Raw genomic sequence first — 24,327 nt, 5'->3', positions numbered from 1 at the left:
ATTTATTGTCACGTGTACCAAGGTACAATGAAAAGCATCTGTTGCATGCGAACCAGTCAGCAGAAAGACAATACATGATTCTAATTGAGTCCTCCACTGGTTCAGTTGCCAGATAACAGCTGTACTTCAGACAGCCTGAGCGGAGAAGAGGGAAAGGCTCGCCTTGATTATGCTGGTGGCCTTGCCGAGGCAATGTGAGGTGAAAATGTAGTCGATGGAAGGGAGATTGGTTTGTGTGATGGTCCGGCCCACATCCACTGTTCTCTGCAAATTCTTGCGGTCTTGGATGGAGCTGCTCCCAGACCATGCTGTGATGCATCCCGATAAAATGTTTCCAGGATTTTGCAGAATCGCAAATCTCTGGTATCTCCCCAGTGCGTTGAGGTGGCAGTTGTAGTATAGTTTCAGAAGAATATTGGAAACCAGGGATCACTGCTGCCTCCTAGACCATGCGGTATTGATCTTTAAACACGTTTTTCTTCTGATAATAAGTGACACTATGCTGATGCATTGATGGTGATGGAGAATTTAATTGTCGATGGTTACATTTACTGAACAGAGGCCTCCGAGATTTGAGAAGTACTCCACGTTTTCAACGGTCTCATTATGGCTATTTATCACCAGTTGGTTGTATTGTACGGCAGGGGCAGATTGGTAATGGACCTTTGTGTTCCAGATTACGCCATCCTTTTGTGTGTTTCATTGAATAAGTCTACAGTAACCTGGACAAGAACAGAAAATGCAATACCGTGGCACCGGTAATTGAGCTGCCTACTCAACAGTTCTAGAGACCAGAGTTTAACCCTAACCTTGGGCACTCACTGCATGTGGAGTCTTAGTTACCCTTGTGAACCTGTGGGTTTCCCCCACGCCCTAAAAATGTGCAGTTTAGTAGATTAATTGGTTCTGTAGATTGCCTCTTATGATAGCATCTGGGTGGAATTGATGAGAAAGTGGGAGTAAAACATAGGAATAGTGTAGGATTAGTGTCAATAAGTGATTGATGGTAGCATGGACGTTGGATGGTGGGACTGTCATATGTTGATAGAATGGAGGGGCTGGGCTTGTATACTCTGGAATTTAGAAGGATAAGAGGGAATCTTATTGAAACATATTAGATAATTAAGGAATTGGACACGCTAGGGCAGGAAACATGTTCCCGATGTTGGGGGAATCTAGAACCAGGAGTCACAGTTTAGGAATTAGGCCATTTAGAATGGAGATGAGGAAAAACCTTTTCACCCAGAGAGCTGTGAATCTGTAGAATTCTCTGCCTCAGAAGGCAGTGGAGGCCAATTCTCTGGATGTTTTGTCCCGAGAGTTAGATTGAGCTATTAAAGATAGCAGAGTCAGGGGATATGGCGAGAAGGCAGGAACGGGGTACTGATTGTGGATGATCAGCCATGATCACATTGAATGGCAGTGCTGGCTCGAAGGGCCGAATGACCTACTCCTGCACCTATTGTCTATGGTTTATTGCTGAGGTCAGGGCATTTTGAAACTGATCTACCTTTCCTCACCCTGACATGGCATGTTGATGCTCCATACCTGTCCGATTCCTCCTTTGCAATATTCTGTTCAGATTAACAGTTGTGAGCTGGGCATCAGTCTGCCGCCTGTGCAACATTTCATTTTCATCAGGTAATCTCATGTATACTGAAAAGTAACCTAGCATAAAAATTACACTTAGTTTTCAGGTTTTCATTTTGTCACGTTTCACAGTTCATTGGTTTACTGATTAGTTCACAGCCAGAAATATGGTCACAAATTACTTTAGGGCATTTGGATTACTTTATTATTGCAATTGTCAGATGAAAATATGAAAGATTAAAATATAAGGTAATGAAGAACTTTTAGTTTAGTTTAGACTTCATGAAAATGTTAGAGCATTGACAGAAAAAGACACAAAGTGCTACACACAAAGTGCCTGATGAATCAGGCAGCATCACTAGAGGACATGAATAAGCAACGTTTCAGGTCAGGTCAGGACCTTCTTCAGACTTCTTCTGACTAGAAGAACACAGGCAGCTTTAAAAAATATATTGATGGACACTGCGTCATGCCTTTAGCATTCCAGAAGAACTCCTAAAAAGTTGAAATGTTTTAAATTCTTGATTCGTGTTGTAGATTTGTCATGATATTGCACTGGAGTAGGATCTGTTATTCTTTAGTCTTAGCACCATTTGTTCCAAGGAAAAGGCATCTAAATTGGCCAGAAGAAGTGGCAAACCAGAGGACTGGGGGGAATTTAGAGACAGAGAACAAAGGGGTTAATTAAGAGAGGGAAAAAAGTGCATGAAAGAAAGCTTGCGGGGAATATAAAACTGACTCTAAAAGCTTCTTTAGATATGTAAAAAGGAAAAGATTAGTGAATACGAATATAGGTCCCTTACAATCAGAGACAGGTGAATTAATAATGGGAAACAAAGAAATGGCAGAACAGTTAAACAAGTATTTTGGTTCTGTCTTTACTGAGGAAGACTCAAACAATCTCCCAAAAATATTAGGGGACTGAGGATCCAGTGGGAGGGAGGAACTGAAGGGAATCCACATTAGTCAGGAAATGGAAGAAGGAACTGCAGATGCTGGAAAATCGAAGGTACACAAAAATGCTGGAGAAACTCAGCGGGTGTAGCAGCATCTATGGAGCGAAGGAAATAGGCAATGTTTCGGGCCGAAACCCTTCTTCAGTCAGGAAATGGTGTTAGGTAAACTGTTGGGACTGAAGGCAGATCAATCCCCAGGGCCTGCATCCCAGAGTACTCAAGGAGGTGACCCTAGAAATTGTGGATGCATTGGTGATAATTTTCCTATGTTATCTCGACTCTGGATCTGTTCCTGTGGACTGGAGGATAGCCAATGTAACCACTTTTTAAGAAAGGACGGGGAATTACGGACCAGTTAGCCTTACATCGGTAGTGGGGAAGATGCTTGAGTCGATTGTTAAAGGTGTTATAGCAGCGCATTTGGAAAACAAGATTGGTCATGGATGGATGGATCCAACATGGATTTATGAAGGGGAAATCACCCTTGACTAATCTTCCAGAATTTTTTGATGATGTAACAAGTAGAATGTATAAAGGAGAGCCAGTGGATGTGGTGTATCTGGACTTTCAAAAAGCCTTTGACAAGGTTCCACACAAAAGATTAGTGTGCAAAATTAGAACACTTGGTATTGGGAGTATTGACATGGATAGAGAACTGGTTGGCAGACAGGAAGCAAAGAGTAGGAATTAACGGGTCCTTTTCAAAATGCCAGGCTGGGGTGCCACAAGGCTCAGTGGTGGGAACCCGGTTATTTACAATATAAACGATTTAGACGAGGGAATTAAATGTGACATCTCCAAGTTTGCGGATGACACAAAGCTGGGTGACTGTGATGAGGATGCTATGAGGCTGCAGGGTGACTTGGATAGGTTGCGTGAGTGGGCAGGTGCATGGCAGATGTAGTATAATGTGGATAAATGTGAGGTTATCCACTTTAGTGGCAAGAACAGGAAGGCAGGTAATTATCTGAATGGTGTCAGATTAGGAAAAGGAGAGGTGCACCGAGACCTGGATATGCTTGTACATCAGTCATTGAGAGTAAGCATGCAGGTACAGCAGGCAGTGAAGAAAGTTAATGGCATGTTGGCCTTCATTGCGAGAAGATTTGAGTTTAGCTGCGAGGAGGTCCTACTATAGTTGTACAGGGCCCTGGTGAGACCACACCTAGAGTATTGTGTGCAATTTTGATCTCATAATTGGAGGAAGGACACTATTGTTGTTGAGTGAGTGCAGCATAGGTTCACCAGGTTAATTCCCGGGATGGTGGGACTGACATATGATGAAAGAATGGGTTGACTGGAATAAGAAGGATAGAAACATAGAAATTAGGTGCAGGAGTAGGCCATTCGGCCCTTCGAGCCTGCACCGCCATTCAATATGATCATGGCTGATCATCCAACTCAGTATCCCGTACCTGCCTTCTCTCCATACCCCCTGATCCCCTTAGCCACAAGGGCCACATCTAACTCCCTCTTAACTATAGCCAATGAACTGGCCTCAACTACCCTCTGTGGCAGAGAGTTCCAGAGATTCACCATTCTCTGTGTGAAAAAAGTTCTTCTCATCTCAGTTTTAAAGGATTTCTCCCTTATCCTTAAGCTGTGACCCCTTGTCCTGGACTTCACTAACATCGGGAACAATCTTCCTGCATCTAGCCTGTCCAACCCCTTAAGAATTTTGTAAGTTTCTATAAGATCCCCTCTCAATCTCCTAAATTCTAGAGAGTATAAACCAAGTCTATCCAGTCTTTCTTCATAAGATAGTCCTGACATCCCAGGAATCAGTCTGGTGAACCGTCTCTGCACTCTCCCTCTATGGCAATAATGTCCTTCCTCAGATTTGGAGACCAAAACTGTACGCAATACTCCAGGTGTGGTCTCACCAAGACCCTGTACAACTGCAGTAGAACCTCCCTGCTCCTATACTCAAATCCTTTTGCAATGAAAGCTAACATACCATTCGCTTTCTTTACTGCCTGCTGCACCTGCATGCCTACCTTCAATGACTGGTGTACCATGACACCCAGGTCTCGCTGCATCTCCCCCTTTCCCAATCGGCCACCAGGATGAGAGGGTATCTTATAGAAACATACAATTCTTAAAGGATTGGTCAGGCTAGATGTAGGAAATATGTTCCTGATGTTGGGAGAGTCCAGAACCAGGGGTCGCAGTTTAAGAATAAGGGGTAGGCCATTTAGGACTGAGATGAGGAAACATTTTTTCACCCAGAGGGTTGTGAATCTGTGGAATTTTCTGCCACAGAAGGCAGTGGAGGCCAATTCACTGGATGTTTTCAAGAGGGAGTTAGATTTAGCTCTTCGGGCTAGAGGAATCAAGGAATATGGAGAAAAAACAGGAATGGGGTACTGATTTTAGATGATCAGCCACGATAGTTTTGTATGGCGGTACTGGCTCGAAGGCCCGAATGGCCTACTCCTGCACCTATTTTTCTACATTTCTCTGTTTATAACTCCTAAGTAGATGAAATGTTTTAAATTCCTGATTCCTATTCTAGATTTGTCATGATATTGCTCTGGAGTAGAATCTGTTATTCTTAAGTCTTAGCACCATTTATGCAATTGCAATTCATCAGCTTCAACTAATATGAAATTAATCAAGATTGGTATCAAGATTCAGATTGCCATGACTGAACATAAATGCTAGCAAGTGGGTTCGAATTTTTGAATCTCTTAAGGGCTTGCTGCTGAGAGATATAGATTACAAACCATATGGCCTATCCTCAGTTTGAAAAAACACTGCTCTATCTCTCATGATCATCAATCGCTTTTCTTTGCCAGATCTATCTATCTAGATGCTGTTAATATTAATAGATGTATATTCAAAGTACTTGTAAAATGCAGATAAGTTGAAACTACCTTTACAGGTTTTCCTTTTTGCATAAATATGTTCGTCGATGTTGTGTCAAGTATGATGTTGCAATTCACTGAAAACATGAATATTTGGTATCGGAATATTTTATGTTATTTTACTTAACAGAAGCCTTATTTTCCAAAGTTGGGGCATCACAACATCTTAGAAATAGATTGTTAATTTAAATTGAGTTGCTAATTTTCCAAAGGAAAAAATACATACTGTCTTTTTTCATTTCCCTTTTGATTTTGTTGTGAATCAGCTGCAGAAATAGTGTGTTAATATTCCATTACAATTTGGGACTATGGTGAACTTAATTATATTAAACTTATTATACATAATAAGAACATATGATTTGACATTTTAGAACAGCCATTTTTCTTTCATCATTATTTAATATGGGTCATGATCTCTGCTTCTTTTCGTTTGACATTAATTACATGGGGTTGTCTTTTGATCAGAAACCTTTAATTTATATCCACCGTTAATCATGGCCTAAGGACAAATTGCTACACACGGCGTCCTGCATTTGATGCTTGATCTTAACCTGAAGAATACAGAGAGCGCTCTGATTATTTCTTAATGTTATAAAAACCCATAGGGTTACATTAATTTTGAGAGATTGATCTAAAATTTACTTTAGAAGCATAAAATAATCAATTATTTGAATTGTTAGACATTATTTTCTTGAGACATTTGGGTAGTAGATAGTAGAAAAGCTTTGGGAAATCAGGGTGTGAATCATTCATCATTTGATACGTAGCTCTGACCTGCTCAAGTGGCTGGGATGTTTATGGGGCTCGTTACACTTCCGGTCAACAGTGATCATCACACTCACCCCAGCCCATTGATGGGAATGGTCTCACTGTTGGTAACCTCATTGATTAACAAGGAAAGATATTTATACTCTCTCATCTCGATACTTGTTGCTTGGCACATGTAGAATAAAAGTTATTTGTCTTATCAGTCTGGGCTTGAATTTTGTAAGATGAGGGCTTTCACTTTCTGAGGAGTTGTGAATGGAATTGAACATTGTGTATCATCAAATAACATCCCAATTTTGAGCTTCTAAGGCAGGAGACATCTTTGAGGAATCAACTTAAGATATATGGAACGAGGTCTGTGAATCCGGCTATTGGGCAGTTTTTTCCTCGATTTCCATTGATTGCAATTTTAACTGTGCTCTTTGCTACCCACACAGTTAACTTGAGCTTAGGTAGAACGTCTCATTCACTTAGTCGTTAGATTTAGCTGTTAGTTCCATGTTTGGACCACAGTTACAATGAGGTCCAGAGGTAAGTGGTCCTGGCAAAAATCCAAAATAATAAGTGATATTATTATTAATAAGCACAAAGAGCTTTGAAGCACTGTCGATGACAACTTCCATCATTTTATGATTGAGGTTGGTATGTCAGTAATTATCCAAATTAAATTTGTCCTGTTTTTTGTGGACAGGTTAAGCCAAATAGATTTTCCATTTTGTCAGGTATATGATAGTACTAATGTTTATTGCAACAGCTTGACCAAGGACGTATAACTATTTTTCAGCCCTAGAAACATGATGTTGCCCACACACTGGAGCTTTGCTGCATTCATCAGTTCTACCCTATTTTTGGTATCTCTATCAGTGAGTTCAACTGGCCGAACACTGGCATCCATAATGGAGTCATCCCCTCTTATCTGAAATCTATGCTTTCTCGTTCTTCATTTCTCCTATCCTGTGGAAAGGACTCTGTGCATTCACCCTATCTATTCCCCTCATGATTTTATACATCCATATAAGATCACATACCAGCCGCTGCTCTTCACGGAATAAATCCCTATTCCAACCTCTCCCTATACCCAGGCTCCCTATACCCTGGCAATATACTCTTAAATCTTCTCTGCATTCTTTCCTACACAATGACATATTTCCTACAGCAGGCTGACCAAAACTGAACACAATACTCCAAGTGGGGCCTCACCAACATATTGTACAACTGTAACATAACATCTCTGCTTTTATACAATTCCCTGGCAGATGAAGGAGAATGTGCCAAAAACTAAAAGCTTTCTGCACCACCTTATATACCTGCAATGCTACTTTCAGATAACTATATACTTGTACTCCAAGATCCTCTGCTCTGCATCACTCCCCAGGATCCCACCATTCACTGAGAAGGTCCTGCCCTGGTTTGACTTCTCAAAATACAACACCTTATACTTGTCGGAATAAAGTTCTATTGGCCATTCCTTTGCCCAGTTTCCCAGCTGATCAAGATCCAATCCCAGTTCCTTGCACGTCTCCTGTAGCTGCACACATAGGCAGACAATTTGGTTTCTCTCTCTAGTTACCCTTTTACCCTTAATATACTCAGAAAATATCTTTGAATTCTCCTTTACTATTATCTACCAGAACCATCTCATGCTCCCTTTCTGCCTTCCTGATTTCCTTCTCCCCTCTACTCGCCAGTTTTGTCCCCTTGTAGTGCCCTGTTGTAGCATGCTGTTTTAAATAATGTGCGGGGGCAAGTTACAAGGCTTCTTTATTTACAGTTTACAGGTGTTACAGTTTCAGAACAAAAGTAAAAAACTACAGGGCAAAATTGCAGAGCAAAGCTACAGTACAAAACTACTGAACTTACAGAACAAAGAACTGAAAACTAGACTTTTGTATCTGTTTAGGATGAATTAGGCTATCAATCTTTGTGGCACCTCTTGCTGGCTCAAAACCAATTATGTTGTGTCCTTTCCTTATTGGTTGTGATCCCAGGGGGTTGGATGGCATTACCTCATTACCTTCCACCTGTGAAGGGTTGTTGTTCACAGTTTTGTCTCGGTTCTTATAAGTTGTAACCTTGAGTTCACAAGCTGTTCGTTGTCTCTGTGCTCAAGTCCCCAGACTGTTCCTTTCAAGAAGTCAACAGTTTGTAACAAAACTCACTCCAGCAATTCTCTGCAAGCCCCATCAATTCTTTGCAACCCCCACAGGCCCTCTGCATATTGCCCGAGGAAACTTTCCTGAACACACATGACAGAGTCCACCCCGTCTATGGCAGTGGCACTATGCAGTTCCAGTCTATATTGGGAATGTTAAAGTCTCCCACCATGACAACCCTATTAATCTTGCAGTGGTCTATAGCCTTCCGGTATATTTATTCCTCAAATTCCCATTGACTAAATGGGGGCCTATGGTACAATCCCATCAAGGTGATCATCCCCTTTTTATTTGTCAGCTCTATCCATAAAACCTCACCAGATGATCCTTCAGTAATGTCATCTTGGACTACTGCCATGATGTTCCCCTTAATCAATGAAATAACTCCTCCTCTTATTTTACCCCCATCTCTGTCTTGTCTGCAGGACTTGTACCCAAGAATATTAAGCTGCCGGTTCTGTCCCTCCCGTAACCAGGTTTTTGTAATTGCAATAGCCTCTCCCACTTCTTCATTCACTCTACGCTGCAGGCTTTGTGTGTAAAAAAAGGTTGCCATTTAAAAGGTGCCTGTTAAATTTTTCCCCCTCTCACCTTAAATTGTGCCCTTTAGTTTTAGACTCCCCTACCCCAAGTACCTCAGACCTTTCACTTTTTCTATGTCTCTAATGACTGAGGTGAAGTCAGATGGGCATCTCAACCAACGAGTTAAGGACCATGTGGAAGACTACTCCTCTTTCTCATTAACAGGGAAATCAAATTAAATAGTTCAATGAGTCTTCTTTCCTGACCCTTTTGTTTTGAAGACGGATAAAATGGGACTTGGTCTCCGAAACATCAGCAAACACAAATCTGTATATGCAAAGGTGGTCCCAATAATGTGACTCTCCTCTGTTAAAAATCACAGCTTACAGAACTGTTTAAGAAAGAACTGCAGATGCTGGAAAAATCGAAGGTAGACAAAAATGTTGGAGAAACTCAGCAGGAGAGGCAGCATCTATGGAGCGAAGGAATAGGCGACGTTTCCGGTCGAGACCCATACTTCAGACTGAAGAAGGGTCTCGACCAGAAACGCCACCTATTCCTTCGATCCATTGATGCTGCCTCACCCGCTTACAGAAGTGTGGTAAGGTCAGGTGGGTAATTGACCATTATAAATGTCCATTGTCCCAATTTCTGCTCGTAGCCAGTATTAAAATACTCCCAAGATCTTTCACTTCACATTTGATTTATTTTCATTGATGCAGCACCTCTTTATCTACTCTGAGCAACCAGAAAATACAATCCCAGATGATTCAACGTATCAAAGTTATTACATTGCCAAAGCTGTCTTTTATTTCCTTCACTTTTCTGATTACCTGAGCTATTTGAGGCAAAAGACCATTATAACGGCGAAAGCAATACTCCAAGAGTAATTAGTTTAACTCTGCTCTTCTTGATGGATGTGTTGTCCTAAACTCCAGAGAAATTGACTTTAATTGACAGGATGATTTTCTGAACAGCAATTTAGAACCAAATGGATTTTGTTATCTTACACACCCCACGTTATTTTTTTACCCCAGGCTACGTTGTTTCCCGTGCAAATAGTGGTTGACCAACATAGCATAGCATTTGCAAAGGAACGAGTGTAACCTATTGTTATTTGTTTTATTTTTATTTATATTTCTTTTGTCAAGACTATTTGTATTATTGTAGAGATCATCCAATAACCTTTCATTAATGTCTTGCATCATTTGTTTGTTTTGACTACTACCTGTGTCACTTTGGTTTTGACACAACATTATCATTGTGCAAAATTATCATTTTACAGTACAGATGGCCGCCTCCTTGTTCCATTCTTTCTATTCCTGTATTTCAGTCAACCGTACTCTGGAAAAGAGAGAAAATGAAACCAAATACATTGGAGGATTTTGTTATTTTGTATTTCTCTCCCTCTGATATGCTTTTGTGACATGGACTACCAGCACTATACCAGTTTAAAGATACCACGAATAATGTCTATGTAAAGTCCTCCAAATTCACTGGAAGGATAAATAAAAGAAAAGTCAGTTTCTGCCTCCATTCAACTTCCCTAACCGAGGATACAATCTTAGAAATTTAAAGCGGTTTGGCATATCACTGAATAATATGACAAGCTTCTTCACTGTTGAAAGTATCCTGACTGATTGCATCATGACCTGGTGCATAATTCCAAAGCATAGAAATGCAAAAGGCTGCGGAGAGTGGTGGACCCAGTCCATCACTATCACAGCCCTCCCCCAATAAAAGTATCTACAGAGGGGCTGCCTCAAGAAGTTGGCATCTTTCCTAAAGGATCCCCAGCATCTGGCCCGTGCCCACTTCTCAATGCTACCGATGGGCAGGACAGAAATCTGAAGTCTCACACCACCAGGTTCAGAAGCAGCTACAACCATAAGGTTCTTGAACCGACCTGCACAACCCGAATCCTACCTCTGCATGGACATTCATTACCATGGACATATCTTCTAATTGTGTTTTGCACAAATGCCTTGTATTTTTCCAGTCTTTTTCTTTTCCCTGTCGTGCAGAATTGTGTGTAGGTTTCTACATATATACTGTGCGTTGTGTTAGTCGATGTGCTATGATGTTGCTGCAAGCAAGATTTTCTCAATACCTGTACATAACTCCACTTGGGCTTATGACAATAAACCTGTTTTTACTCAAGTTAAACATATTTGTCTTTGTTGGGCAGGACATACCATTCTGAATGCCCAGCACGAGACTTCTGAAATAGAAATTCCATTCCAAGTTCTGCCATGGCAAGAATTAACATAAGGACAGAGCAATAGGCTCAAGGTTATGCTTGGAGCCTCCATGAAAAATGGGAATTTCCTCTAACCAGAAGAATCTCTGGCTCATTGCTCTCCTAAGTGGAGAGGAGCCATTCAGGTTGTTCTTCAGAGCCTTGAGTCAATGCATTAAGAACTGACAGAAATATAAATGATGGAAAGAACATATCACCAACTTGCCCCATCAGGTACTTCTTGCCAAATTTGTGGAAGAGTTTGGAAATCCCACATTGACACTTTCAGCCCCTTCAGAACTCTCAGAAATGAAAATAGACAATAGATAATAGGTGCAGGAGTAGGCCATTCGGCCCTTCGAGCCAGCACCGCCATTCAATGTGATCATGGCTGATCATCCCCAATCAGTACCCCGTTCCTACCTTCTCCCCATATCCCCTGACTCCGCTATTTTTAAAAGCCCTATCTAGCTCTCTCTTGAAAGCATCCAGAGAACCTGCCTCCACTGCCCTCTGAGGCAGAAAATTCCACAGACTCACCATTCTCTGTGAGAAAAAGTGTTTCCTCGTCTCCATTCTAAATGGCTTACTCCTTATTCTTAAACTATGGCCCTGGTTCTAGACTCCCCCAACATCAGGAACATGTTTCCTGCCTCTAGCATGTCCAAGCCCTTACCAATCTTATATGTTTCAATGAGATTCCCTCTCATCCTTCTAAACTCCAGAGTGTACAAGCCCAGCTGCTCCATTCTCCCAGCATACGACAGACCCGCCATCCCGGGAATTAACCTTGTAAACCTACGCTGCACTCCCTCAATAGCAAGAATGTTCTTCCTCAAATTAGGGGACCAAAACTGCACACAATACTCCAGGTGTGGAGTCACTAGGGCTCTGTACAAGGACATCTTTGCTCCTATATTTGATTCCTCTTGTTATAAAGACATGGAAGTAATTCATCTTTGATCCAGAGGGACTATCAAATAATGAGGAAATTCTAAATGGAGTTCCTTGTCTTTAGACAAGAATTACTTGGGGAAATTCTCACCTACGTTAATGTCAAAACTAAGCCATTTTTGTTATTGGAGAAGGTATTTAGACTAAATACTACATTGGGATGGAAAAACAAAAACCTTTTGAATGCATTGCCATCCATTCTCATGTATGCTATGGTCAATATGGCTTAAAACATCAAAACTATTGCTTTCAGCAGAATTATATCAAAATGGAGAAATTAATATTGTCAGATTTATTTTATTATATAAAACTAAGAAAATGATTAATCTGATGAACTATTGAAGAAAAAACAAATAATGAACCCTTCTTGTGTGAATTGTCCATGATGATGCAGTCAACTTCATTAACAAAAGAACATTCATTCTTTGAAATGCATTGGGAATCATATATTGCCTTAGTTTTCTTGAGGATGAGCCTTTTTATAATTTAATTTTCTATCTGATATCATTATGGCCTTAGATTAAACTTCAGTGACCCCATCTGAAATAGTGACTATGGAGTAGATTGAGAACATACTCTACACGTTATTAAATATGGAAAGAATTAGATCCAACAAGTTCCTTTTAGTCTTAATATTACCATGTAGTAGGATCGTAATGGACTCATGACTTACTCGAGTTAGAATGTTTTTTAATAGTGAAACTAGAATTCTATCTCACCCGGTAAGCACCATTTTATTATAGTTTGTTCAGTGAGTGCCTGAAGTGGGCTAAAGATTTGTTGCTGGGTGACCCACTCCATGAATTAGGACATTTATCATTATCGCTGCTGCTTTCTTTACACCTTTTGCTTTAACCGGAACCAAAAAATGATTTATGTGACAAAAAAAACAGTCATCTTTTGGCAGCAAGTGAAACTTCTGTGTTGTTTCGTGTTGCCTGTAAAATAATCTGAGTTAAAACCCATAAGCACCACCAAAATGTTTAATTGCAAAGATTTCCATGATCATGTTGATTTTGCCAGAGGGGTAGCCAATGTCTAATTTCCTGTAGTGCACTACAACCAGCTCCTTTATTTCCTAGATAGACACAAAATGCCGGAGCATCTCTGGAGAGAAGGAATAGGTGACGTTTTGGGTCGATACCCTTCTTCAGACAGTCTGGAGAAGGTCTCGACCCGAAACGTCACCTATTCCTTCTCTCCAGAGATGCTGCCTGTCCCGCTGAGTTGCTCCAGCATTTTGTAGTTATCTACGATTTAAATGAGCATCTGCAGTTCTTTCCTACATCCCTTATCTCCTATCCTTACTGATGCTGGCCTCAGACCAGAAGCAAACATTTATATAAGAGAAACCTTGTATGTTTTCCCTCCTCTTCCAAACCTGCTGCACTGCCCGTATTGACAATGTCAAAATTGAAATATCGGTATTAATTTAGTGATCAATATAAAATACAAATTTTATGGAAACTTTCTTGGCAGATTCCTCATATAATTAATTTGATATGAACTGAATCCAGATACTACTTCTGTTGGTGTTAACCCCCCCGCCCGATACTTGAACATCTCAGCTGGGCTGGCAGATCAGGAGTGCTGCAGTCTCAAGGGCAGTGGATAGTGGATTTCCATGTGCGGTTCAATCAAGATTCCATCTGCCCTCTCTATTTGGTTTTTAAAAAAGATCCCACCTCACCAATTAACGGAGGAGCTCTCCGAAGCATTCTGCTTTTCCGCAAACCAATATCATTAAAATCTGATTATCTAACCCGCAACAACTCAATAGTGCCTGTGAAAGGTCATTGTGGATAAATTGATTTACTTATTTCTTACCTTGTAATATTTATTTCAGAAGTTGCTTTTAGTTGTTTGGTAACTTGGAACACAGTCGGTTCATGAAAGGTGTTAACTTGAATTTGTGAGGAGCACAATAATGTAAATACTCATTTGATCCTGGAGAAAATCGAGATAATTTTCTGAAACTAACCCTTAGCTATCATTATCTTATATTTCACCATTTCATCCTCGGAAATGTTCAGATTTTCTGGATAATGGACATTTGATGTGGAATTTTCAGAAAAGGAAAATCAGTTTTTTTTTTTTCGATGTCAGCTTCCTAAAGAAAAATGTTAACTCTGAGATTTCCTGGTGTTGCAGGGAGCACTGCCATTTGACGATGATAATCTGAGACAGTTATTGGAAAAAGTAAAACGTGGAGTGTTTCATATGCCACACTTTATACCACCGGACTGCCAAAACCTCTTAAAGGGAATGATTGAGGTGGATGCTTCAAAACGCTTGACTGTAAGTATTGGTTTTCATTTTCTCCACTTCTTTCCAAATGGTTGTACGTTAATCTCATGTTTGACCACGCACAGCACATTTGGTCATTTCTTTTGAACACATTAATAAAAGAAGAGAACGGTGACGTGGTGATAACAATAGTTGAGTCAAATATATTTCAGAATGACAATTCAATAAAATTCAACATTCATAATTCCACAGATGTCAGCGATTCACGTTCCAATTTTTCAGTACTCTTGCCTGCTGCAAATTTTAATACAAATGTAGCCTGACTAAATCTCTCATTTAAAGTTATCTCTCTTAGATTTAAAGTTGAGGCATTGGTTGTCACAATCCATTGAAATTCTAGTGAAGTGTAAAGAGGAATATCTAACTATACGAGGTGAGGTATGATCAGTTACAAGGCAAAGGCACTGTTGCATAAAAGCATCTTTTCTTGGTTAGGGAACACAGGCTATGGTAGATTGGAGAAGATGATTGCTTTACAATAAAGCCGCTTCCCTGCTGATTTAATGATTAACTTAATTGTCCAGTATGCAGCCAAGCCACACAGTCTAACAAGAATCCAAGATCTGCACAATGAGATTGCTGATCTCAGCCAGATGGTGCAGAAATGCTTTGCCCTCTACCAGCCTCACAACCCGCCCCCCCTCTACCCAGCCCAACTTCAGCATGTATATGACTAGAGGAAATGAGAAAACGTAGCCAAAGTTCTTAATTTTGTCAATGTTTAGAAACATGCAGGATGTGTATGTTAAGTGTAAATAAGATCAGGCGCATATGCAGAGCCCTCTACAGCAGATAACCTGCCAATTCTCAGTGCCCGGGCACATGAAAAGAATAGCATTTGAGTGATATAGTTCAGATTAGTGGCATTCATGCAGCCATATGGCAGCATGAGTCATAGGCTACAAAAGAAAGGAGGTGGCTGATTAAGGAGAAGGTTCCTTTAAGTACCCTGTTGTGATAACCCCAAAGTTAGGGTTGATCCCAGGTCTTTTGAGTTTTATAAATACAACACGGAAACAGGCCCTTTGGCCACCGGGCCCACATCGACCAGTCATCCCCGCACACCAGTAATCAAGGCAAATTCCTTGTATGTGAATACTTGGCCAATAAACTTACTTACCTACTTACTTACTTAACACCATCCTACAGACTAGGGACAATTTACAATTTTTACTGAAGCCAATTAACCTAAAAACCTGTATGTCTTTGGAATGTGGGAGAAAACTCACATGGTCATGGGGAGAACGTACAAACTCCGTACAGGCAGTTCCCACAGTCAGGATTGAACCCGCTAGCAACTCTATTACATAGATACATAGAAAATAGGTGCAGGAGTAGGCCATTCGGCCGTTCGAGCCAGCACCGACATTCAATGTAATCATGGCTGATCAATCACAATCAGTACCACATTCCTGCCTTCTCCCCATATCCCTTGATTCCACTAGCCCTAAGAGCTCTATCTCTCTTTTGAATGCATCCAGTGATTTGGCCTCCATTGCCTTCTGAGGCTGAGAATTCCACAAATTCACAACTTTCTGGGTGAAAAAGTTTTTCCTCATCTCAGTTCTAAATGGCCTACCCCTTATTCTTAAACTGTAGCCACTGGTTCTGGACTCCCCCAACATCGGAAACATGTTTCCTGCAATTAGCGTGTCCAATCCCTTAATAACTTTATATGTGTCAAAGAGACCCTGCAATTAAAAAAAATCCCTAATTGCATGCTACTGATCAGCAATGCAATCCTTACCAAGTATCAAAATTACTGTTCTAGTACTATAGCAATCAAAGTTGTCTTACTTCCTTACTTATTATGAAACAGAGAATAGCATTTGGCCCTTTAGGACAACCCTATCAGTCCCATTCCACCTCATTATATTTCCCATTATATTTGCAATTTCCCAATCACCCTTTGATTCTCTTACTATTTATCTACACCAATGGGTAATTTACAATAGCTATTAACCTACCACCATGCCTTTGGAATGTGGGGAGAAACCCGAAAACATGGAGTAAACCAGAACACATGCTGAATCCCATGCGATTATAGTGAGAATATGCCTAATCTCATAGACAGCACCTGAGGTCAAGATTGAATCTTAATCCCTGGATTACTGAGCCAGCAGCAACCATGGGTGTGTCAATGTTCCCCCCCTGAGCAAGAGCATTCTGATTGAAGTGCAAAGTATGTGCACAGTAGTGTTTTGGGTAGGAGAATTGTTCCCTTAACATCCTGGGTATATATGCCCTACTCATTTGTAACTCCTCATGCTTCTTCCACCAACTATCTCCTATTCTGCACAACTTTAATTTTTTTTCTCCCATTTATGCAATACTACAAGGGAGATGGTTACTAATGTATCCACATTTAAGAGCGACTGCTTATTGCAAAGTTGCTGAAGTCAGGTTAAATGTATTTCAGCAACAGGCAGAACTAACTGACCCCACAATCAATGCAACAAATTAAACTTTTGCAGTGCTGCTCCACCCTTTCATCTTATTTGTAATACGTTCGCCACCTCAATTTTAACCAATTATGGTTTTGCTCCTTCCCATTATCCTTTCCTTTGTAAAAATTGATCCCAAATACTTCTGGTTTCACTGTCAATTTTTGTAATCACTTTCTTCTGCTCTTTCTTCCATCGGACACAAAATCATTCATGTTTAACTAAAAAATGTTCACCACTTCATCATTTGTTTAATTATTTACTGAGATTCTCTCCCCAAACTCCCTGGATGCACTCCTCGACTTTCCTTTAATTTTCTTTGCCTGCTTCTTTATCTTACCATTGTTGTGGAGTTTAGTTTAGTTAAGAGATACAGTGCAGAAACAGGCCCTTCAGCCCAATGAGTACGTGCCGACCAGCGATCTACATATGCTTGTACTATCCTACACACTGGGGACAATTTACAATTATACCAAGCCAATTAACCTACAAACCTGTACATCTTTGGAGTGTGGGGAGAAACTGGGCATCCCGGAGAAAACCCATGCAGGTCACGGGGAGATCGTACAAACTCCGTACAGACAGCACTCGTTGTCAGGATCGAACCCAGGTCTCTGGCGCTGTAAGGCAGCAGCTCTACTGCAGCGTCACCGTGCCGCCCACCTGAACAATTCACTGCATGTTATTTTTGGATCAATATATGGAGGTAACATATATCTATACCCAACTATTCCAATTCCGAGTAAAACCAGGTTAAATTGATCCAGGTTATTTCAATTGTGCAATTATGACATTGACATGGTTACTTGGCTATTTAATAAACAAAGCACAAATATTTTGTCCTTCTCAGCATGAGCAATAGAAGATCAAATATAATTTTGATTTTGTTCCAAATTCAATATTTTTAAGAAAAGCTTAATTTGCTCTTTTGAATGCGTGGTTAACTTTCTTAGTTCTCATAATTTCCAGCTCATAACTTGTGATACATAAGTGATATAAAAACTGGTGCTTTCGGACTCATCACATACATTCATACACATACTTCTGCCTTTTGAAATAGTTTTGTGAGGCTACCTGCACCTGAACTACACTGGGTAGCTTTGTGCACATTTGCAGCAGAAATTATTCTAAATGTACATGTAAATTGGCATGTGATCAATAAAATCAATCAAAACTTTAAAAATCTAGCTCAAAGCAAGGTACAGCCACAGGGTATGGTAAACGTTTAAAATACAGATTTGTGATACCATGGGAATAGTGAAATAAAGCTTTTGACTTAGAATAAGCAAGGTCTAAGGTTGCCAAGTTCCATTACTGGGAAGTCACATGAGAGGTATTTTGTATTCTTCAGTACTGAATACTTTTCTTCAGGATAATCAAAAGATCATTTGTAGAATATTCAAATGATCACGAACCACTACCCTGTAACAAGAATGGTAGAAATCTCCTTTGATGGTGAGGGGATAATCGACCCAGTTGGTATTATGTGTCTGTAGTAGCACAGTATAGGCAGCACATGATATTCCCTGAAGAAGGGTCTCGACCCGAAACACCACCCGTTCCTTCTCTCCAAAGATGCTGTCTGTCCCGCTGAGTTACTCTTGCTTTTTGTGTCATTCTTCGGTTTAAACCAGCATCTACAGTTATTTCTTACACATGATATTTTTAATTTAGGGTATTCAGGATACTATGTAGAGGTTTGCACTGCATATTGAATAGAAGTGCTGTCGTTATTTTGAAATATTTTGCGTTCAAAATTAACTGGTACCAGAATTTTCTTTCATACTCTGCCCACTTGTGAGGGAGGGAAACACTGTTGAATGATTCATAAAAAAATTCTGGAGTGATGTGCAGAAAACCATTTTTTACAAAGCAAGACTTTAAAGTGTCCATATAACCATATAACAATTACAGCACGGAACCAGGCCGTCTCGGCCCTACAAGTCCGTGCCAAACAATTATTTTCCCCTAGTCCCATCTACCTGCACTCAGACCATAACCCTCCATTCCTTTCCCATCCATATAACTATCCAATTTATTTTTAAATGATAAAATCGAACCTGCCTCCACCACTTCCACTGGAAGCTCATTCCACACCGCTACCACTCTCAGAGTAAAGAAGTTCCCCCTCATGTTACCCCTAAACTTCTGTCCCTTAATTCTGAAGTCATGTCCTCTTGTTTGAATCTTCCCTACTCTCAATGGGAAAAGCTTGTCCACGTCAACTCTGTCTATCCCTCTCATCATTTTAAAGACCTCTATCAATCCCCCCTTAACCTTCTGCGCTCCAGAGAATAAAGACCCAACTTATTCAACCTTTCTCTGTAACTTAGTTGTTGAAACCCAGGCAACATTCTAGTAAATCTCCTCTGTACTCTCTCTATATTGTTGACATCCTTCCTATAATTGGGTGACCAAAATTGTACACCATATTCCAGAATTGGTCTCACCAATGCCTTGTACAATTTTAACAGTACATCCCAACTTCTATACTCAATGCTCTGATTTATAAAGGCCAGCATACCAAAAGCTTTCTTTTCCACCCTATCTACATGAGATTCCACCTTCAGGGAACTATGCACAGTTATTCCTAGATCCCTCTGTTCAACTGCATTCCTCAATTTCCTACCATTTACCCTGTACGTCCTATTTTGATTTGTACTGCCAAGATGTAGCACCTCACACTTATCAGCATGTCTTCCATAATGTTTGAGACAAAGACTCATCATTTATTTATTTGCCTCTATACTCTATACAATTTGAGATTTGTAATAGAAAAATCACATGTCGTTAAAGTGCACATTGTCAGATTTTAATAAAGGCGATTTTTATACATTTTGGTTTCACTATGTAGAATTTACAGTAGTGTTTATACATAGTCCCCCCCCCCCCCCCCCCCCCCCCCCCCCCATTTCAGGACACCATAATGTTTGGGACACAGCAATGTCATGTAAATGAAAGCAGTCATGTTTAGTATTGTGTTGCATATCCTTTGCATGCAATGACTGCTTGAAGTCTGCGATTCACGGACATCACCAGTTGCTGGGTGTCTTCTCTGGTGATGCTCTGCCAGGCCTGTACTACAGCCATCTTTAGCTTATGCTTGTTTCAGTTTACTCTTCAGCATATAAAAGGCATGAGCAGTTGGGTTCAGATCGGGTGATTGACTTGGCCACTCAAGAATTGAACATTTTTTAGCTTTGAAAAACTCCTTTGTTGCTTTAGCAGTATGTTTGGGATCACGCAGTTACAGGGAGAATGTACAAACACCACAGAGACATTACCCGTGTTCAGGATCGAACCTGGGTATCTGGTGCTGTGAGGCATCGGCTGAAGTACTGCACTACTGTGCTGCCCATGATAATATTGTCAAAAATATAATTTATTAATCTGGTTATTTATTATTCATCGATTTGCTGAAAATTATATGTAAGCTCAGATTTCTTTTTTTTTTTCATTTGACAACACACCTCTTGAAATTAAAATGAAAAGCAGAACTGACTCTTTGAGTAAGTTTATGTTGAGCTATGTGATCTTGGGGATTTTGTGAGCTGCTTTGCAATATTTTTCCACACTAATGCCAATATCTGATTGAAGTGGTAGTATCAGAAATAGAATGTATTTGGTGAAGTTCAAAATGAGTTGAGATTTGTGAATTTATTAATTTGATCTTTCTTTGGAGAGAAAAGAGAAGATAATCTCAGCCTAATCTAACAGAGTTGGAAGATATTTGAAGAATGAAAGCCCTTAATCTAGTGAAAATTGGGAGTAAAAAAGAAAACCGTATTGAGAGCAGGCGTTACACCAGGATAACTGCAGCTGGATTGGCGCTAATAGGAAAGAGAATTGATAGAGCAGAACCAAAATTCAATAAATGTGTATCCCAGTATTATAAAGTATGGCACTGTCAGTAAAGCTTTAATAAAATGTTGGCGAGTTTGCTGACCATGAAAGTGGGCTGCAAAATATTGGAAACCTTTTGTGATTTTACTGTGGGCACAAATAATGATTACTAAGGCACCTGGCATAAGGAAATAATAACACACACTTGTACATTTGAGCATTTTCTCTATGGAGTATTGCATCTATGAACCACACAAACCCATGCAGATACATAGGGATCATAGGGATTAGCAAATGAAGGGAAAAATAAATTACATTTTAAGTATTTATTTTACAGCATTTATATAATAATGAAGAGGATGAAAGATTACAGGGGATAGGCAGGCATACAGAATTACAATTTGTGAGCAATGATTAGCTGTGATTTTATTTAATAGTGAGGCAAGATGAAGGAGTCAAATAGCCCATCCCTGCTCCTGTTCGAATGTTTGTAGCAGAATAGATTATTTTACGAAGGCAAGGTGTTTAGAATGAGGACAATAAATGCAAGGAATATGAAAAGGAGAATAAGAGAAACCTCCCTTCATGGACCGGGTAACTTTCCTCTAAACGCTTCGCAGGAAAGTATTCAGATTGGATCAACGACCTATTTCATGCCGTCCTCATGGTGACTACCCATTGGAGTAAAGTTAAATCAGGCAGAATGATAAATGATAGTCAATCTAATCCCTATCTGGTGGATTGAATAGAAATCACATTACGTAAACTTATTTAATTCATGAATAATAATTGATGCAGTAAAGATCAGACTGGATAGGTGAAAAGGAAAATGGAATGAAGGGATAGAGAAGCAGATGAAATAAAAATATTTTCCAGAATATTCATTCATGCAAAACCTGATGAGACCATGTTTAGACAAAAATACCATTTCCACAGCATATCATTGCAAACAGATTTGCATCTTGTTGCATGGCGCCATAAAGTTGTAAGTACGACATTGTCCTATTTTAGTTTAACACATTCTGGCATTTAAAAACATCATGTAGGAAAATATTAAAGGAAATGATAGTAGGGAGGATTCCTAGACTAGTCCAAATGAAAACCTACATGGTAACTGCTTGAAATCCTGCCTCTATTAAAATAAAACTAAGCTCATCCATTTTAATTACTTCTCTCCCTGCCCTGTAGTTTTTCATTTCCTTTTATGTCCTTAATGCATCAAAGCCCATTAATTTTGTCAATGCCATCTGTTTTGCCCACCTACTGTGACTGCAGTTTCTGCCTCCTTGTAACTTTGCATAAAAAGATAAATGCTCCGAATTTCTTCATTTATTCATAACAGCCTGTTGCATTTCTGTCAATCCAGAAATTCCCTTAATAACTGTAATCAATTTTGCAGCTCTCTCTAAATCCACCATGCTGTCTGCTCCATAACTTGGTTACAAGTGTCCTCTCATTACATCATATGAGGTTCTTTTGCTGTGAATCCATTACTTTGTCTATTACTTTTGTTATTGAGGAAATTCAACATGTCTCCAACGGCTCTTACAAACTTTTACAGATACACCATGGAAAATATACTGTTAGGTTGTATCACAGACTGATTTTGGGAACACCTCTGCCTAAGACCACAAGAAACAGTAGAGTTGTAGATGTGGCCCAGTCCATCACAAAGACCAGACTTCCCATCATGGATGCACTTCACGTTGTCTTGGGAATGTAGCTAACGTGTCTAAGATTCTCACAAATATGATTGAGTTTTTTGAAGATGTGACCAAAAAGGTTGATGAGGGCAGAGCTGTAGATATTCTGTATATGGATTTTCACAAGGCATTTGATAAGATTTGACATGGTAGGCTGCTCTGGAAGGTTAGATCGAGTCGGATCCAAGGAAAGGATCCAAGGAATGGATAGAAAACTGGCTTCATGGTATTCTGCACTCTGTATCTCCCCCTTTGCTCTGTGTATTGTACTTGAATTTGGCTTGATTGTATCGATTTATAGTATATCTGATCTGTTTGGTGTACGATACGATACAATAGAACTTTATTTATCCCAGGAAGGAAATTGGTCTGCCAGCAGTCATAAAGCGCAACAAGATACATGAAATTAAAGTAACGAGTGGTAAGTCCAGGATTGGGGATGTGCAAAGATTGGGGAGGGAGAGTCAGCCTACCCCACGACAGAAGGGGGAGAAGTTGCACAGTTTGATAGTCACAGGGAAAAAGGATCTCCTGTGGAGTTTTGTGCTCCACAGGTAGAACCAGTCTTTTACTAAAGGTGCTCCTCAGTTTGATCAGTGTGTCATGGAAGGGGTGAGCTGTATTGTCCAAGGTGCTCCACAGTTTGAGGAGCATCATCCCCCTCCAAGACCATCTCCAGTAAATCCAACCCCACCCCCCAGGACAGAGCCAGCAGGACAGTATAACATACACAACAAAGCCTTTCACTGTACCTTGGTCCTTGTGATAATAATAAACCTAAACCTAAGCCCAAAATATCATTTAATGCATTGATACAATTGGATATCCTAGAATTTGTAAGATATAGTCTAAATGTGCATCGAATATAATTGTCAGTTACCTAACACCTAACATGAATGAAATATCCTGCAACTGGTTTTGTACATACATTAACTGATTAGATGACTGCAAGTTCATGATCAGTGCACTCTTAACATATCAATTTTTTTCAAAAAGACAGTTAGCTTGTTGGATGTATTGAATACCTCAATTACACTGGCAACACTTTCTCTCCTGGCTTGGCTCTGCTGTGTTTACATACCTGCTTACTCATCATTGCTGATGCTGAAGTTGAAGGCTGTTTGCATTGCAATACATCACTTTGTCATTCCTGAGCACAGCCATTGTTTTTGTTGAACTGAGCTCATTATAGAATTTGCTCTGAACATTGTGAGTATTTTTATTTGCCCTGCACAAAATAACACATTGGGTTTTTTTTTAAAATAGAGTTTGTAAAATATGCTTTTCAGAGGATCAGGCTTTTTAAAACTAAGGATAGACACAAAAAGCTGTAGTAACTCAGCGGGTCAGCGTCTCTGGAGTAAAGGAATAGGTGTCGTTTTGGGTCGAGACCTGTCTTCAGACACTATGGAATGGTTTACTTGAGAATTAGGGATTGATTCCTCTAATTATTTCTACAATCGTTTTGCGATTTGACAGGACACTGGTCCAGCACAGTTCAGGCGGTGATTGTTCCAATAAACCATCTCTTCTTCTCCAGTACTGGTGCCACTGTCCCATGAATCAGTTCCTGTTCTGCCCACACCAAACTTTGAGCCCTGCGATTACCTCTCAAATCCTATTTATCCTTTTGCAGTTTCCATGCGCTTCAAGTAACAACCTGCAGTTTATCACCCTTTTATCCTTTTTTAGGGTGCCAAAAAATCCCATTGTTTTACATCCAAAATCCACCTGATTTTACTTGATATATCGTGATATTATATCAAGAAGATTCAAGACATCTACAAAGAAAAGTAGAGAATCAGAGGGCAAGTCAATCAACTGGGTATGGTATGCTTCCTTGTGGTTGCATTAAACAGTAAAAACAGAAGCTAAAACATTGTTTGAAATCTCAGTGGCTCAGGCAGCATCTGTGAAGGCAAAGGGTCAGTTTGAGACCCCGCATCCGATTGCTTCTTTTGCTCCAGGCTCTCTAATCTGC

At 40.0% G+C, this 24,327-nt stretch overlaps 1 protein-coding gene across 10 annotated transcripts in view; it reads left to right on the top strand.

The window, feature by feature from the left end:
* LOC129705702 (serine/threonine-protein kinase BRSK2) overlaps positions 1-24,327 on the top strand; it is a 702,405-nt gene that overhangs the window by 574,280 nt on the left and 103,798 nt on the right. For all 10 annotated transcript variants that reach the window (XM_055649416.1, XM_055649414.1, XM_055649422.1 and 7 more), the window contains exon 8: positions 14,201-14,347. In XM_055649416.1, the coding sequence (XP_055505391.1) occupies positions 14,201-14,347 (147 nt within the window). The remainder of the gene's footprint in view (positions 1-14,200; positions 14,348-24,327) is intronic.

The sequence above is a fragment of the Leucoraja erinacea genome, chromosome 18 (assembly GCF_028641065.1).
Source record: "Leucoraja erinacea ecotype New England chromosome 18, Leri_hhj_1, whole genome shotgun sequence".
NCBI classification, from domain to species: Eukaryota; Metazoa; Chordata; class Chondrichthyes; order Rajiformes; family Rajidae; genus Leucoraja; species Leucoraja erinaceus.
Note: the sequence above shows the minus strand (reverse complement) of the source record. Positions and strands in the feature narration are given on the sequence as shown.